The 15,495-nt window shown below is 36.9% G+C and overlaps 1 protein-coding gene across 1 annotated transcript in view; it reads right to left on the reverse strand.

Moving 5' to 3' along the window:
* LOC107552974 (aryl hydrocarbon receptor nuclear translocator-like protein 1) overlaps window positions 1-15,495 on the reverse strand; it is a 37,434-nt gene that overhangs the window by 15,487 nt on the left and 6,452 nt on the right. The window contains exons 3-13 of the mRNA XM_016235036.1: window positions 13,482-13,544; window positions 13,130-13,277; window positions 9,528-9,548; window positions 9,228-9,296; window positions 8,298-8,336; window positions 4,785-4,811; window positions 4,493-4,650; window positions 2,355-2,434; window positions 2,173-2,265; window positions 1,951-2,068; window positions 224-246 (exon numbers count right to left, since the gene is read on the reverse strand). Coding sequence (XP_016090522.1) covers window positions 224-246; window positions 1,951-2,068; window positions 2,173-2,265; window positions 2,355-2,434; window positions 4,493-4,650; window positions 4,785-4,811; window positions 8,298-8,336; window positions 9,228-9,296; window positions 9,528-9,548; window positions 13,130-13,277; window positions 13,482-13,515 — 810 coding nt within the window. The 5' untranslated portion in view covers window positions 13,516-13,544. The remainder of the gene's footprint in view (window positions 1-223; window positions 247-1,950; window positions 2,069-2,172; window positions 2,266-2,354; window positions 2,435-4,492; window positions 4,651-4,784; window positions 4,812-8,297; window positions 8,337-9,227; window positions 9,297-9,527; window positions 9,549-13,129; window positions 13,278-13,481; window positions 13,545-15,495) is intronic.

The raw sequence follows: 15,495 nt of genomic DNA on the forward strand, positions 1-15,495 counted from the left end.
ATGTGGTTCTGCCGACATCGAGCAGAAACTCACAACTATATGCGCTCTTAGAAACAAATAGACGAATACATACAAAAACACTGCGACTCACAAGACAAAAAACACGAAAACACCTTTCTGTCGGGAGAGAGAGAAGCCGCAGCTTGTGAACGCGCCGCCATCTTGGATACATGAGAGGTATGAGTTACATGTTTCTGTGTGAGTTTGTTATGTTTGGAACAACTTGCAAATCTGGTAGTGTGAGTCCTGTTATGAAAAAAAAGTTTATTCAAGTGTGCTATTAGGATGCTTTTTAAAGGGGTCATATGATGCGATTTCAAATTTTCCTTTCTCTTTGGAGTGTTACAAGCTGATTGTGCATAGATGAGATCCCTAACGAGACTTTGTTCCCCTTTTGGGCTCTGTCTTTACATTTATTTTGAAAGATGAAGCTCTTATGGTAAGGGGCGTTACATTTCCGACGAGTGCTTGCGGTGTTCGGCCAATCACAATGCACTGGGTCAGCTGGCCAATCAGAGCAGACTGCGCTTGTCGGAAGGAGGGACTTTGTAGAAAACTAAGCGTTTGAGAGAGGCGGGGCATAGAGGACTTACAATAATGTACAGTATTTGAAAAATAATGTGTTTTTTGAACATTAAAGCATGTCAACATATTCTGTTACACCAAATACACAAAATAATGATCTTTAAAAAAGCATCATATGACCCCTTTAAACCAAAAATAGGACAGTATACTTTTAGTCTACTTTTTATGCACTTCTCAGAAATGGGCTTTACGTACTACTCAGAAAAATACTTAAAATTACATTTAAGTATACTTGACTTCTGCTTAGAAAAAGTCTAAATATATTTGAGCTACTGTATACTTGTGCTCTTAGAATCCGTGTTTTCATTGTTATACTGTCTATTACACATCTTCTGTACAGAATATCCAAAAAACACAAGTAACGAAGAACCCGATACAACAGATGCTTCCACATGTAATTTTACACGATCAGCAGACATAAAACAGCATCAAAACTGTGTAACGTTATGGAATAAAATGTCGACCAATGAAGAGGTAATAATGACTGTCAAGCTTTGGGGTGTTGATCGACTCCATCTACGTTTTGATTATCATTCTGAATCCAATTAATCTTTTTTCAGCTTTTTGTTCAAAATGTTGTTTATTTCTTTATTTTTTTATTCATGAAGCTTACCCACATTCAAGTGTTTATAAAAAAAAGAATGCATGAAGCTAGAATAAAATGTTTTTGTTTACAATCAGATACCCTGTTCTTTCTTTTGATGTTTTGTATGTTCAGATATTCATATAACAAAATATATAAATTAATACCTAAATAGGAACATAGTAGTATATTTAAAGAAAACTTACGAGTATACTTGCAGTATAAAACTACTAAACTAGTAGTTTACTGAGACTATACTTCAAAGTGTACTAAAAATGCTACTACAAGAATTGAATTAGTAAACTAACTATAAGTTCACTTTTAGTATAATTACAGTACAAGCTAAAAAATATTGATGTAAACTAGCTGTGTACTCAAAGTTTAATACTGTTATACTTAAAGTATACTTAAAAGTATACTTTTATATACTAGAAAGTGGGCCAATTTAGTCCCAAGGAGTACTGAAATAGTACACTTACAAGAATACTACTAGTACACTGATATTTGTATACTTACTACATAAAGTATACTTACAAATATACTTGAAATTTACTTAAATATACTTAATAAAATAAACGAAGTATACTACTTTTTGGTACAGGTCGTTTAGTGAATGATGCCCAGTTTTTTCTTTGTAAGCATTTACAAAGTCAGCAATATGTATAATGCAAAAAAAAAAAAAAGTATGATGCTAGTCTTTTAAAATGGAAAAATATGCAGCATATTCCTGCCTTTAAAGTTTGTCTGCATAATGGTGTATTTATTAGCAGGTGCTAACTTACTTTTAGCATCGATGAGTCTTTCGCGTGGGGCTGTGTCAGAAGATGAGAGCTGCTCTTTGACTTTTGCAATGTCTTTAGGATGCAAATAATCGAACAAACTCTGGCCAATCAGGTCATTCTGTGAGACAAAGAGAGCAGGCAATATAGTGAGTCACTTCACAGTCTGATGATTCGTATATGCTGAGTGGTGAATCATAGTAGCATTAGAAGATTACAGATTACCTGACTGTAATTTAAAATTTTGTAGACAGACTCTGACACAAAAAGGATCTTTCCCCGATCACAGCCCACAACGAACAGAAAACCGTCAGCAGCCTGAGATGCCAAATGAATCACCAGTGAGTCACAGCCAGGGTTTGTCACTCAGCATAACACAAAAGGATTAATTTCTTTAGGTCACCTACCCTTAATATTAAGTGCTTCAGCTCATCTTCTGATAAAAAAGCTGGCTTGTAGTTAGCTTCAGTATAAGGGTTTGCAGCACCTTAAAAAGACAGTATAAAATAAGCATAAGTAATCAATTAACTTGTGCACCACTTGTACTTGTGCACCAACAACTCAAATAGACAAAACACAATGTGAAGTACATGAATCACTTGACCTGCTGGAACCAATGAAATATACTTAAACACTAAATCCTTCCTAGATCTCGCTGTTACAACAGAATGCATTTGGTGGCACTGTTTATATGTGACATTCATGTAATGGCATGCTTTCGGAATAGAGAATTAAAGGGATAGTTCACCCAAAAATGAAAATTTGATGTTTATCTGCTTATCCCCAGGTCATCCAAGATGTAGGTGACTTTGTTTCTTCAGTAGAACACAAACGAAGATTTTTAAGTCCAACCGTTGGAGTCCATCAGTCTTATAATGCATGGCAATGGTAACAAAATCTATGAGTGTAAAAAAAACATGCACAGACAAATCCAAATTAAACCCTGCAGCTCCTGACGACACACTGATGTCCTAAGACACGAAACGATCGGTTTGTACCAGAAACCGAACAGTATTTATATCATTTTTCACCTCTAATGCAACACTATGTCCAACTGCTTTGAGCACGCGCACGGCTTCCGGTGCGTGAGGCGTGTATGCGCTCTGGCGTAGTTTATGCAAGCGCCGGAACTGATCTCTCACGCGTATACGTCACTCATTGTTTACACAGTGCACAAACATTGTAGGTACGACGGCTAATCAAAATGGTACTTACTTATCGCTTATCCGGACTGTTCAAACCGACTTCTGAGCCTGCTCGCCTGAAGTTATGGTTTATTGCTCTTCGGCTGGATATCAACACACTGTGACGAGTCGGCTGCCTCCCCCTAATTATCAGCATCACCCCGTCCCTTAATCGCCACCCTTCGCCAGGCTCCCGACATGAGTGGATGCGTGTGAGAGGAGGGGCGCTGAAATAGTCAGGGCTGGTGGCATGTGATGGGGCACACCTGAACCGAATGGAGCCTCATCACCGCCGCTGTTCAAATGCCAAGCACGCCTCTCCTCGGGAGACCGGTCTCTTCCCGGTGCATGCACGCTGGTGTCCTCGTGGGTCCAGGAGGGGTGCGTAGAGGGACTCTCGTGCCGCCAGAGTAGTGAGATGCCGGACCCGCAGTCTGGACGAGAACCGCACCCGTTACACGGGTGTCGGGCAAGGATGCTGGGCCGTCTAGTCCCTTCAAGCGGCGTGGGCAGAGAGAAGGACGAAGCCACTGATAGAAGCCGCCGCCCCTCGCACCCCGGACCGGAGAGGGGAGCGCGTGCGGCCGCCGAACTCCGCCCCTTACCTGGACCCTTCCTTCCTTCTTGACCACTGCCCTTCCCTGCATGAACCCCGCAGCACAACGAGGACACCAGATCCCCTGTTTATTTTGGACACTTAGTTTATTTTCTGTTAATAAACGGTGTCTGTCGTTTGCTCCTCCCACGACAACACACCCATTAATGTAAACTACGCCAGAGCGCGTACACGCCTCACGCACCGGAAGTTGTGCGCGTGCTCAAAGCAGTTGGACATAGTGTTGTATAGGAGGTAAAAAATTATATAAAAACTGTTTGGTTTCTGGCACAAACCGATCGTTTCGTGTCTTAGGACATCAATGTGTCGTCACGAGCCGCAGGCTTTAATTTGGATTTGTCTGTGCATGTTTTTTTTACACTCATAGACTTTGTTACCATTGCCATGCGTTATAAGACTGATGGTCTTATACGGTCCAACGGTTGGACTTAAAAATCATCAAATTTTTTCTACTGAAGAAACAAAGTCACCTACATCTTGGATACCCTGGGGGTAAGCAGATAAACTTCAAATTTTCATTTTTGGGTGAACTATCCCTTTAAGAAGCCCCTTAAAGCACAGATTGTTCAATTAACCTGTTTTGCTACCATTATTGATGATATAATGTTTGTGATGTACATGTCATATTTTTTAAGTCATTTTTACAATACAGTACTCAACTACAAAATAACTCGAATGCACATCTCTAATGTAAAGATAATGGCATTAAAAAGCTGAGTTCTCTGTTGAGAATGATGAATCTAACCTCGAAGTGTTTTCATATGCTGGACCGCCATGCGCAGCACCGTGAGTTTGTCCAGCTTGCGGGACATGGCGTTGCAGGTAGGCACTAATGAAGCCAGCTCATCAATAAAGCTGTTCATCTTGTCTCTGCGTCTCTTTTCTATCTGACTGTGAGCGTCCCTGTTGATGACCAAGAGTCCAAAATAATGTTACTCTTGGAAGAAAAGGCACAGGATCTACAATAGCATATGATCTATCAATTATAGTATATATATATATATATATATATACAGAATTGCTTTGGATTACAGTACCTTGCATTTTTAATCTGCTGATCAACCCTGTTGAGAGAAAAATAGTTTAACGTCTCAGAAATAATTAATCATGTGGCCTAAGTATAAACACCAGATAATCAGATACAGTCACGTGGTGGAATAACCAGTAACCATTTTATTGGTAACACTTTAGAATAGGAAACACATATTCACTTTTAGCTAAGAGTTTTCCCTCAATAAACTCCTAATTTGCTGCTTATTAATAGTTAGTAAGGTAGTTGTTAAGGTTATGTATTGGGTTGGGTTAAAGAATCTAGAATATGCACATGCAGAATAAGACATTAATTTGTGCTTTATAAGTACTAATAAACAGCCAATATACTAGTAATATGCATGCTAATAAGCAACTAGTTAATAGTGAGAATTGGTCCTTAAAATAGTTTTACCATTTTATTTTGAAAATTTCTCACACACACACACTTTTGAAGTGGTGCTTCAAAATCTGTGAACCCTTCAGAATGTTCTATATTTCTGCTTAAATATGAACCAAAAGATCATCAGATTTTCACACAAGTGCTGACAGTTGACAAAGAGAATCCAATCAAACAAATGAGACAAAAATATATACTTTATTTATTTATTCTGGAAAATGATGGCAAAAATATGTGAATCTCTAGGATTAGCAGTTAATTTGAAGGCGAAATTAGAGTCCATCTGTTTAGAGGTGTTTATAATCAATGGGATGTTTATCAGGTGACATTGCCTGCTCTGTTTTATTTAAAGAACAGGGATCTATCAAAGTCTGATCATGTTTGTGGAAGTGTATCATGGCATGAACAAAAGAAGGTCTTTGAGAACCTCAGAAAAAGAGTTGATGTTGCTCATCAGGGTGTAAAATATTACAAAACCACTTGTAAAGTGTTTGGACTCCACAAATCTACAGTCAAGACAGTTTGTGTACAAATAGAGGAAATGCAAGACCACTGTTACCCTCCCCAGGAGTGGTCGACCAACAAAGATCACTCCAAAAGCAAGACGTGTAATTGTCCACGAGGTTGCAAAGGACCCCAGGCCTTTCTCACATTGGCTAATGTTAATGTTCATGAGTCCACCATTAGGAGAACACTGAGCAACCATGGTGTGCATGGCAGAGTTGCAAGGAAAAAGCCACTGCTCTCCAAAAAGAAAATCACTGCCCGTCTGCAGCTTGCTAAAGATCATGTGGACACGCCAGAGGGCTATTGGGGAAATTTGGGGTTTAAATGAGAAGCGTTATGTTTGGAGAAAGGAAAACACTGCATTCCAGTATAAGAACCTTTTCCCATCTGTGAAACGTGATGGTAGTATAATAAACCCCTTTAACACTGCACGTTGGTCTCAGAAAATTGCCGGAGTGCCTTCTGTGTGAACGCAAACACGTCCCGGGATTGATCCTGGGTTGGGGACCTATAACATTGCCGGGTTCAGTCCCGGAAGGTGCCCTGTGTGAACAAAAGCCGGAACCAATGCCGTAACAGATGCATCGTAGTTATGATGTAGTTATTGTGCGATTCTTTGAGTGGGTGTTTTCAATAATACAACCTTGCAGTGCCGGAGGGGCTAGTCGGTGTTTTAAACGCAGAGAGTGGTGTTCGAGTAAAAAAATTTTTTTTTAAATTACCAGAAATGTGTGCAAACTGGACTGAAGCAGAGACCACGGAGCTCCTCGGTATCCGCGCTGAAGCTGAGATCGTTCGCCAGCTCAGTGGAACGGTACGTGATGCGGTTGTGTATGAGCAAATTAAAACCAAAATGAAACAGTGTGGTTTCTCGAGAGAGAAATCACAGGTAATAAGTAAGCTCAAGTTTTCGACTCGTACATTACACGTCACATCCTGATGTCACGTGTCATTACTGGACGTTTACGAGTTGTGTGTGAACACACGCACAGATTCCGGGAAATCACTGGCAGTGTGAATTAACCAAAATCTAATGATCCGGGAACAATTCCCGGGACACATTATCCGTGTATTTTCTTGAATCTCTGTGTGAATGGTGCTATATATAATTTGGGCCTGTTTTGCTGCATCTGGTCCAGGATGGCTTGCCATCATTGATGGAACAATTAATTCTGAATTACACCAGCAAATTCTAAAAGAATATGTCAGGACATCTGTCAGTGAACTGAATCTCAAGAGAAAGTGGGTCATGCAGCAAGACAACAATCTCAAGCACACAAGTCATTCTAACAAAGAATGGTTCAAGAAGAAAATGTAATGTTTTGGAACGGTCAAGTCAAAGACCTTAATCCAATTGAAATTGATGGAACAATTAATTCTGAATTACACCAGCAAATTCTAAAAGAATATGTCAGGACATCTGTCAGTGAACTGAATCTCAAGAGAAAGTGGGTCATGCAGCAAGACAACAATCTCAAGCACACAAGTCATTCTAACAAAGAATGGTTCAAGAAGAAAATGTAATGTTTTGGAACGGTCAAGTCAAAGACCTTAATCCAATTGAAATTTTGTGGAAGGTCCTGAAGCAGGCAGTTCAGAGGAGGGAACCCGCCAACATCACAGAGTTAAGCAGTTCTGTACTGAGGAATGGGCTAAAATTCCCCCAGGCTGTTGTGCAGGACTGGTCATCAGTTACAAGAACCGTTTAGCTGCAGTTATTGCTGCAAAAGGGGGTCAGACCAGATACTGAAAGCAAAGATTCACATACTTTTGTCACTCACAGATGTGTAACACTGGATAATTTTTCTCAATAAAGAAATGACAAAGTATATATTTTTGTGTCATTTGTTTGATTGTATTCTCTTCGCCAACTTTTAGGACTTGTGTGAAAATCTGATGATTCAGGCTGTCACGATTCCTTGATTCAATTCAAGTACTTGATTTAAAAAAAATCCTTGACTGCAATTTGCCCATATTGAGTAACTGGCAAAATACCGGACGCATTCCATGTACGACAATCCATGAAACGCAGGCTGCATGATATAGTAAACCCATTTAAGGATCATAATAAAGCATAATGCTATTGTGAATTGACAAACGCTACGATTCAGTTAAATAAATATATGCAATGAAGGCTTAATATATGCACTTTAATTATTGCGTGTAGGTTATGTACGTGCATGTCAGATAAGCTTTGTTCACAGTACAGTAAATGCTGCTCCACACAAACTTATCATTTATCAGAATAATTGACCGATTACTCAATTACCAAAATAATCGTTAGTGACAGCCCTAGTGATGATCTTTTGGGTCATAATTATGTTAAAATATCAAAAATTCTAAAGATTTCACAAGCTTTCAAGCATTACTGTATGTATGTATGTATGTATGTATATACAGTATATATATATTTGTTTTTATTTATTTTTTTAAACAAAGAAACATTGAAATGAATAGAAAATGTATTAAATTCCCTTTGAAGCATACCCTTAAAGCAAAAGGGCAACAAACTAAATACTAAAAAAAAAAACATTACCTTTTGATTTTTTATGCTGATAATACAATTTTTATGTATAAATATACAGTATATAAATAAATCAATCATTTAATTTACCTTCCAAGTTGTTTGTCCTTGTCTATGTCCATACTGTGCCTTAAAAATGAACAGTAAACAAATACATTAGCTTAAATAGTTCACAAGTCAACCTATATAAAGTAACCTGAATGGTTATATACCCTGATTTGCAAGTAAAAGATGATGTGCAAATTATTTCTCAGAACCACATGAAAATACTCTTTATAAAAAAATAATTATTCTCTTTCTTGTTTATTTTCATTATAGTCCATACATGATTAGGTTAAGAGCATATCTGATTAATTTCTTGTCATTAAATATCATTGCAGGATAAGGATCCCACAATATGGTACGAGTTACAAATATACTATGACTTGATATGATGTAACTCCCATCTCATGCACCATCAGCTCCAGATTGGTTGTTTCATAATGACTTGTATCATAACTGGCCAGAATGAGAGAAATGTTACACATTGTTTACCTGAGGGCTTTATAATGATAACATCTACCACATACTTTTTACTCACCTAAACCTCAAATATTTACTTGATAGATAATATAATAGAACTACACATGTTCTTATTTTCATAACCCCCTTGGATGGAAAACCCTGCATTACAAGTTACTGTTAAAAACAAACCTCAAAATCACAGCTACATATAACACAATAACTGCTAATAAAATAACTGCTACTATGCGTGATATTCAGACACTAACAGTTATAAACTATTAAAGGGATGATTTCACTGTGCAAATAGTGTTTATTTGCACAAGCTGTTTTCGCAATGTTTGCACCTGATTCACAAAAGTAATTTCTGCACAATATTTGCCCTTGAAACACTGTGCTCAGTCTCTCTGCATGAAGTTAGAATGCAGAATGCAGAAGGTGCTGGTCTGCATTTGTCTTAAAACAAGAACAGACTGGACAGTTTGACCAGTTGGCATGTTTTCATCCATACTCACTGACCATTCACTCTCAGCGGTTTGTGTGAGCTGTGAGATTGGGATGAGGAATCTCATCCATGAAGCCTCAGATCTAAGAGGACACAATTGGTATTTTTCTCTTAAACAAAAGGGTAAGTTGATATATTTCTATTTTTAAATTTTAATGAGATGAGTAATCTGCTTGTCCTCAAAGAGAGACACACAAACAAAAAGGTACTCTGACAGTACCATGGTTTAGGGATGTTTCAGTGAGATATATATATATATATATATATATATATATATATATATAGTAATTTAGATGTTTTGCTTTGATACTTACTCAAATGAAAATCCATCAATTCTGTGAAAAGAAACATATTGACAAATTTAATTTCAGATTCTCACTCCTGCAGTTCTCACCATTTACATATGAGAGGGACGCATTAGTATTATGGCGTGATTTTTTTTTATATAATTTTATGATTATAGATGATGAATTGTTTAAAAACTTTATATCCAAGAACAGAGATTGATTTTTTACCCACCATTTTAATGTTTACATCAGATTTTATTCTTTGTCTCATCCACATTAAGCCATCAGTAATTTTCTCATTCATTTCAGAATTTTGTGAGTTAGAAAAAGGATCACTTTAATTTCAATTCTCACTCCTTGCAGTTCTCACCATTTACATATGAGAGGGACGCATTAGTATTATGGCGTGATTTTTTTTATATAATTTTATGATTATAGATGATGAATTGTTTAAAAACTTTATATCCAAGAACAGAGATTGATTTTTTACCCACCATTTTAATGTTTACATCAGATTTTATTCTTTGTCTCATCCACATTAAGCCATCAGTAATTTTCTCATTCATTTCAGAATTTTGTGAGTTAGAAAAAGGATCACCCCCCTTGTGTCAGTATTTTGTTGAACCACCTTTTGCTTTAATTACAGCCTTTAGGCTGTTGGGATTTGTCTTTACTAACTTTGCACATCTAGACTTTTGCCCACTCTTCTTTGCAGAACTGCTCAAGTTCAGTTAAATATGATGAGGGTTGGGTGAGGGTTTGTGGACTGCAGTCTTCAAGTCATTCCACAGATTTTCAATGGGGTTTAAGTCTGGGCTCTGACTAGGCCATGCAATGACATTCACCTTTTTCTCCTTCAACCACTGTGTGGTCAGTTTTGCTGTGTGCTTTGGGTCATATTGGAAGGTAAACCTTCTTCCCATTGACAACTTTCTAGCAGAGAGCAGCAGATTTTCCTCAAGAATTTGACGGTATTTTGTCCCGTACATTTTTCCTTCTAAAAAGCTGTATTGAATTTCTGCCATTTCGTTTGGTGTTGAGGCCAAATAATTCAATTTTATTCTCACCTGCCTCATAATCTTAAAGTGTGTTTTGGCAAAACTCAGTCGTGACTGCATGTAGCCTTTCTTGGGGAGTGGCTTCTTTTCTTGCAACCCTCCCATACAAGCCATATTGGTGGAGAATTTGTAGTAGCCCCGTTTACATGGAGCATTGTATTCCGATTATAATGATTATATTGGTTTAAAAGTCCAATCTGAATGAAAATGCACCATGTAAACACCTCAATCGGATTAAAAATGCTCAAACCCATTTGAAATTTCAGTCAGATTGAAAGGGGTGGAATAAACCTTTTCATGAACCGATCAAACAAAAAATTACACCATGTAAATGAGCTGATCCGATTTCTTTGAGTGTACGTCCTTCTGCGCATGCCTGGTTTTGACGCACCGGGAGTGTGTCGTCAGAATACAAAATGGTGGTGCGGCGAAATCAAACTCCCAGCAGTCCTTGTTACACACCTTCATCCACATGCTTCGGTCTTGAGGAGGGAGGAGTAGAAAATTAATGCTTCGTAGCGAAGCACCACGACCAAAGAGGCCAGCTTCTTGCACCTGTCTTCTTCTCTACGTTTGCAGCAACAGCACCTAGTATCGCTGTTGCTTGATTAAAATAAACACAATGCTGAACTAACACAAGGATTAAGTGATGCACCATCTTGACTGAATTGAAAACGCAGGAAATAATGACGTTCCTAATGCGGCAGACGAGCTGTGTGCGCAGGTCACAAAATTATTCCGATTGGAAGCGTCAGCACATGTAAACACCAGATCGGTTTAGATTACATCCCATTTAAACAGTCAACCAGAATCCGTCAATCGGAATGATCTCAGTCAGAATGGAAAAAAAAGTGTGCATGTAAACGGGGCTGTTGTTGTCACATCCACACAATGACCACTCTTTGTCACAAATTCCTGCAACTGCTTCAGAGTTGCTGTAGGACTCTTGGTCGCCTCTCTGACCAGTTTCCTCCTGGCTCTTTCATCCAGTTTGGAGCGACGTTCTGATCCAGGGAGGGTCTGTTTTGTACCAAATACCTTCCACTTCTTAATAATAGACTTCATTGTGCTTCTAGGCATTGATAAAGCCTTTTTTTTTCTCCATCTCCTGACTTGTGCCTGTCCACAACTTTATCCCAGAGATATTTTTTACAGTGCTTTGCCATCCATAGTTGATTGTTTGCTTCAGTTGCACTACCAAGGACTGAAATGCTGCAGGAAAGCTCTTTTCATGCTGAGCTGATCAAAATGACCACAGCTGATCACAGTTGAAAATCAAATGGCTTTGTATGCCATTGAGAATGTGATTAGCTATACCTGTTTGAGATTACAAGTCATACATAAAATTTTGTTTATTAATTTTTTTATTTTTTCTGATATGTTGGTGTTATATCTTTCACTTGGATGTTATAAGTTGCACTGAGTAAATACAGCTGGATAAAACAAAAACTGTGTCTGCTTCATTTCAGGCTGGTGATTCTTTTCTATACCCACTGTGTGTGTGTGTGTGTGTGTGTGTGTGTGTGTGTGTGTGTGTGTGTGTGTGTGTGTGTGTGTGTGTATATATATATATATATATATATATACAGTATATGGTCATATTTCATGAATAAAAAAAATTCAATCTTATTGCTAATAAGTATCAAGTTGCTTAACATGATGGATTCTTAATGAAATTAAGTTGTATATGTGATGTTTGTTTTAGAGTGATGTCAGAGTGATCTTGGAAAGAAAGAGAACACAGATGTTCTAACTTTAAAAAAAGAAAGAAAGAAACCCTGCTACAAGCAAAATTATGCAACTCTGCTCCGTGCTCTGTATCGCTCACATACTTATTGTTAAATTATTACACATTATACAGTATTACACATATACAATATTACACATTATACAATAATATACATTACAGCTCAAAGGTTTGGGGTAGGTAAGATTTGTTTTATTGTTTTTAAAAGAAGTCTGTTATGCTCAGCAAGGCTGCATTTACTTGATCAAAAAATACAATTTACAGTAACATTAAGAAATGGCATTACAATCTAAAAGAACTGTTTTCTGCTTTAATATATTTTAAAATGTAATTTATTCCTGTGATGTAAAGCTGGAAAAAATGTTCAGCATCATTACTCCAGTCTTCACAGTGTCACATGATTCTTCAGAAATTATTCTAACATGCTGATTTGCTGCTCAAAAATATTTCTTATTATTAATATCAATATTCTGCTGCATTTTTTTTTTTTGAAAATGTGATACTTTCTTCTAGATTTGTCAAATTCAAAAGAATAACACTTATCTGAAATAAAAAAAATTGTACCATAGTAAATGTCTCTGCTGTCACATATGATCAATTTACTGCATCCTCGCTGAATAAAAGTGTTTTTTTTTTGTTTTTTTTCCCAAAAATAAAAATAAAAATCTTACTGACCCCAAACTTTTGAATGGTGCCATAATTCCAGACACAGGGTCCTGAATCTCATCATGAATCCTGCTTGAGGTCCATTATGAGCACACAAATGTGAATGATGATGAACAATCTTGAACAGAGTAAGAGGATCTGTTAGGACTTGCTCTTACTGATAGTCGGTGATGCTGCCCTTCCTCTTGCGGGTGTAGTCCATGCCCGGCATTCCCATTGAGCTGCTGATCAGGTCAGTGGAACTGGGAGACATGAACTCATTCATCGTGGAAGTTATGTCCATTCTTTGGTCTGCCATTAGATCATCTGCAAAATACAAACATAAATTTAACCCCTTAGTTTCTTGTATTCTGTTATGGTGACAAAAATAATGAAAGAAGTCTGCAATTTCACAACTACTTAAAGTATATATGCTAGTTAAAAACCTAATACAATTTATTCATAAAATTTTATTATACTTATTTAAAAGAGAAAGTAGAAATATAAATGAAATACTTCTTAAACTCACACCAGAGATAGACGAGGGTTGCTCTTTCTTCACCATTAACTGAGGCTTTCTGATGCGATCCTCTTCTGCAAGAGAAGAAAGTTGTGGTAAAGCAGGATATATAATCTCCACCCTAACAGAGCTCGAGAATTTCATAACCCAGACACAAGAGAGGGGTTTAGATGATGTAAGTGAGCAGACAGCCACTCCTGAATGTTATATGCAAGTCTGAGGACAGCAGTGAAAAAAAACCAACAACAACAAAAAAAAAAAAAAAAAAAAAAAATATATATATATATATTCAGGATGTTACCTGAAAATAAACTGAATAAACTTGAAATAGTTTTGACATTTAAAATGTAACACAAAAATGTATGGCCTAAAATGAACCCCATACAGCCTACTGTATCATATTTGATACACAAATGTCTAAGGCATGATCAAAACCTGTTGTACACAAACTTTTACATGCATTCTGTCGTCAGATTGATAGTTTATACTTTTTTAGTACATTTTGTTAGTAATATTTCAAGATGGACACTGACTGGACTGAAGCACCTTAGGTTTACTTTATAATCCATACACCATTTTTAGAAAAACTGTTAAATGAAGGTACCAAATATGGTACATTAGGCTTTTCAAGAACGTTTATTTGTACATCTCTGAACTGACATCGTATTGCATTGCAATACAATACAGAGCTTTGTTTATAAAACTAAACATTTAAATATGATCTTACTAAGACATATTTTTGGGAGATACAGAGTGACAATTGATATTTATATGCATTTTTTTAAGTAGTAAATTGTATATTTTTCCTCCTTGAATTTAAGCTCCATATTGTCCTACATCATAATATATGAGCCATAAAAGCCTAATGTATTAAATATGATACTCAACATAAAACACAAAGGCAAAGGTTATTTATTTATTTATTTATTTATGTATGTATTTAGTCTAAAGTTTCAATAAACTGTTCTATTTCAAAACATGTGCTTTTGCTTTTTAATATACAGATTATTAGTTACTTTAACTACTTTTTGATAAACTCACACACAAAAAAGGAAATATATACACTTAATATATATACCCTTAGGGCAAGTTATTTATTCTTCATTGGCTCAAGTTAAAAAATATAGATGGGAATCATTATCCTAATTTTTTTTAATTGGATGAATGAAACATTATTTTCAGTGTAGAACAATTAACAGAGAAAATGGCTTTTACATGAAATAGTTTAACATTGTATGAGACATAACCCCATAACCCCCAAAGTACCACATTTGTAGATAAACTCAATTACGTGGACGCTTATTATATAGCTTAGGTTTTCAACACAGTCTGCTTTTTCATCTTGAAATAAGCTATACGCTTTATTACATATTACTGTCATAAGGCCATGACTCTTCTAAGACTCTTATTCCCCTTGACTTAATCTTTGTCCCATTTTTCACCAGCTGACACTTGAACCAGGTGACCTGACAGATCCAGGGTGCCGTGACACCCAATTAAACCTGCTATGTAACACCCTGATCTCTCCACGCCACCAGCGGCCCACATTCGATTATGTTCTGGCACAATCTGTTCTCTTTACAGTTACAGGTCAGACTGACACCTGTCTGCTTCTATTCACGCCTGTAATTTGCATCATTAAATGTGAAGCTTTTAGACAAGTATAGGACACTGATAATATGACAAGTCTGTGACAGATGGATTCTGGGAACTGAGTTGCTTAAAACAGTAATAAGGAGCACTGAAGCCTGATCTTGATTAACTCTCTACATTTACACATAATGCACCTCAATGGCATTTCTGTGAGGAACTGGAAGTCAAATGAGAAAAAAATATTACCGTGACTAATACATAATAATAATAAATTGCACCCAAAATTTAGCTGCTTGCGGTGGAGGACTTAAGCAATCAAACATACAATTTTCATCGGGTGGACAATAGATTTTTGGAAAAAAAAAAAAGATGAAGTGACCAGAATATCATCGACACTTGGGAGTGGGCCAGTAAGTGACCACCTAGCAACCA

Source organism: Sinocyclocheilus grahami, unplaced genomic scaffold (assembly GCF_001515645.1).
Source record: "Sinocyclocheilus grahami isolate Dianchi unplaced genomic scaffold, SAMN03320097.WGS_v1.1 scaffold462.1, whole genome shotgun sequence".
NCBI classification, from domain to species: Eukaryota; Metazoa; Chordata; class Actinopteri; order Cypriniformes; family Cyprinidae; genus Sinocyclocheilus; species Sinocyclocheilus grahami.